The sequence below is a fragment of the Penaeus chinensis genome, chromosome 4 (assembly GCF_019202785.1).
Source record: "Penaeus chinensis breed Huanghai No. 1 chromosome 4, ASM1920278v2, whole genome shotgun sequence".
Taxonomy (NCBI): Eukaryota; Metazoa; Arthropoda; class Malacostraca; order Decapoda; family Penaeidae; genus Penaeus; species Penaeus chinensis.
The window spans coordinates 13,028,799-13,031,298 of NC_061822.1; the positions used below are offsets into that span (position 1 = coordinate 13,028,799).

Consider the following 2,500-nt stretch of genomic DNA (forward strand, 5'->3'; position numbering starts at 1 on the left):
TAAAATCCATTTTTTCTTTCTACGAAGGAAGAGAAAATACCGATAACACACATCAAGAGAACAGATCAAAGATATAGGAAGACGGGAGAGAAATCCCGATTGTTGCAGACACGAACAATGGGTCGCGCGGAGATTTCAACGCCGGTAATGAAGTTATCTCAAGCAGTGAGGAGGTAGCGCTGAAGGCTCCGCCCGAGGAAATGACGCCTTAATTACCCTCCACGAATCATCAGCGTAATTAATGAGGAAGGGAGGGGGAGGGGGGTCGTTGCGTCATCGCTTAGAGCTCTTGTTAGTGTAAGTTGTCCACGTTCAGGCAAGGAGATTCGAAAGGCTTCTGTGTTGGTTTCGAAAAGCCATTATTTTGTTTGGAACCGATGCTGATATGTGGGTGTAATGACGTGTGTGTGTGTGTGTGTGTGTGTGTGTGTGTTTGTGTGTGTGTGTGTGTGTGTGTGTGTGTGTGTGTGTGTGTGTTGTAAATCGATAGGCTCGTGCGAGTCTCTCCCTCCCAATCTCTTTTTCTGTTTCTTTGTGTTTGTGTGAGTGAAGTGTTTTATTTTCCAAAGTCATATAGAGGATTCATATCTCTTAATGGAAAACGATCTCGAAAACCAACGAACCAGAATCAGTAAGCCTATTTATTACAAAGGCAATAACCAAATGGCTTGTGAGTGTAAATATTTAGAAGAAACAGGTGGCAGAGAAACAGTGTGCGCGCGTGTATGTGTGTGTGTTCGTGCGTGCGTGTGTGAGTGTTACGTGGGCGGAGCGTAAAGAGCGGGAAGACCAGACGCAGCGAGCTCTTTCTCAGAAGTGTTGTGACGGTGGAAGAGAAGAGACGTGTAGCTCCGTGCTCGCCTCACTTAGCCTTTCGAGAGACACACGAAACACCAGTCTGAGATCGTCTTAAACTATGGATATAGTGTCAGTGTGCTGTGATTTGTGATTAGAAAGCGAAAAGAGTGTAGAAGCAAGGATTTAGATTTGCAACCGAGTGACTATGTACTGATATCTTTTTGCTTGTGCGTGAGTGAGTATCAGCGCGAGATGCTGGGTCCCACAGGAATGCCCCGCGTCGGCCACTCTGTGACCTGGTCTGACCGGGAAGTGAGCGTCTTGTCTCCCCCGGTGCCGCACATCCTGGTCAGTTCCGAGGGCTCCGCCTTGTCACGTCTTGACCGCTACTTCGACCCTCAGCCTCCGCCGCGGCCCGCCAAGCCCGTGGGTCTGCTGCCCAAGCCCGGCCCCGCGGCCCTCTCCAAGCCCAGCCAGCAGCCGCCGCAGCCAGCCAGCGGGCCTCCGCCCCTCATCGACGGCGCCGCCTGCAAGACGTCCACCTGGACCTACAAGCATGTGACATCGGCTCGCAACTCGGGCGTCTCGGACATCGAGAAGGGAGCGCGTTTCCGGCCCGAGCGGCGCGAGCGGCGCCCCGTACAGAAGCTGCAATGGCGGGACAGCGCCTGGTCCAGGGGGTTCACGCCGCCGAAGGACGACTACCTGGACCTTGACACGCGCATGACAGGCTCGTCCTCTGCCGACGGGACGCCGCGCCACGCCATGAAGCGCATCCTGCTCCTGACGGAGAACTACCAGTACCGCGACGCGGCCGCCTTCATCCAGCGCCTCCCGGCCGCTACCTTCAAAGCCATCCTGTCCGACCTGCCCATCGACGTGCTGGTGGACGCCATGCCGCACTCCCTGCCCATCGTCGAGGCCTTGTACTGCAAGGTGGCCGAAACGGCGAGCGCCGTCGCGGGCTCCACGCGCATCCTGCGCCCTGATGCCGTCGTGTGGCAGATGGTGCGCTTCTTCGCCCAGCAGGAGGAGTGCCTCACAGGGGACATCCGCTGGGAGTTCTGCGGGCCCTTCGTCACCTCGTGCAAGAAGGTGCTGCGGGTCATCTCCCGGTCGGAGCCCAAGATCCGCAAGACCCTTCAGATGCGAAGGAAGCAGCTGGAGAAGGCCATTGAGGGCATGGGGCACCACGGCCTGGTGGGCACTTCGGACGAGTCCCTGCAGAGCCTCCACGACGCCCTCAAGCTGGAGTTCGAGAGGGTGGTCAAGTCGTACACGCAGGCACTGGAGAAGCTGGAGGAGCTGAGCCTGAGCAACAAGGCGTCTGTGCAACGCAGCATCAGCCACGGACCCGCCCCCGTGCAGGCCTCGCACCAGAGGCAGCTCTCCATCACGCAGGAGGAGGTGCAGCAGAGGCTCATCAAGAACAAGACCCTCCTGAACGTGGTCGAGCCGACGCTAGGCAACCACTCCCTCGACGTCCTCCTCGGGATCCTCCAGCGACGCATCGAGTACGACAAAGAATCCCTGTTCCAGTTCACGCAGCTACGCAAGGAAGCCAAGGAGGTCGACGGCAATGCAGTCATCGCTCCGATCCTGATGCGCTATTCACACGGATGCGAACAGGTGGGTCCTGCAAGGATTTGCCGTTCGTAATGTAACTGTTTACAGCCTCTCTCGTGCTTTCCTAATCACCTCA

The 2,500-nt window shown here is 56.7% G+C and overlaps 1 protein-coding gene across 1 annotated transcript in view; it reads left to right on the plus strand.

The window, feature by feature from the left end:
* Positions 1-831: 831 nt before the first annotated feature.
* LOC125024996 overlaps positions 832-2,500 on the plus strand; it is a 179,992-nt gene continuing 178,323 nt past the window's right edge. Inside the window, exon 1 of the mRNA XM_047612819.1 lies at positions 832-2,427. Within this exon, the coding sequence (XP_047468775.1) occupies positions 1,051-2,427 (1,377 nt within the window). The 5' untranslated portion in view covers positions 832-1,050. The remainder of the gene's footprint in view (positions 2,428-2,500) is intronic.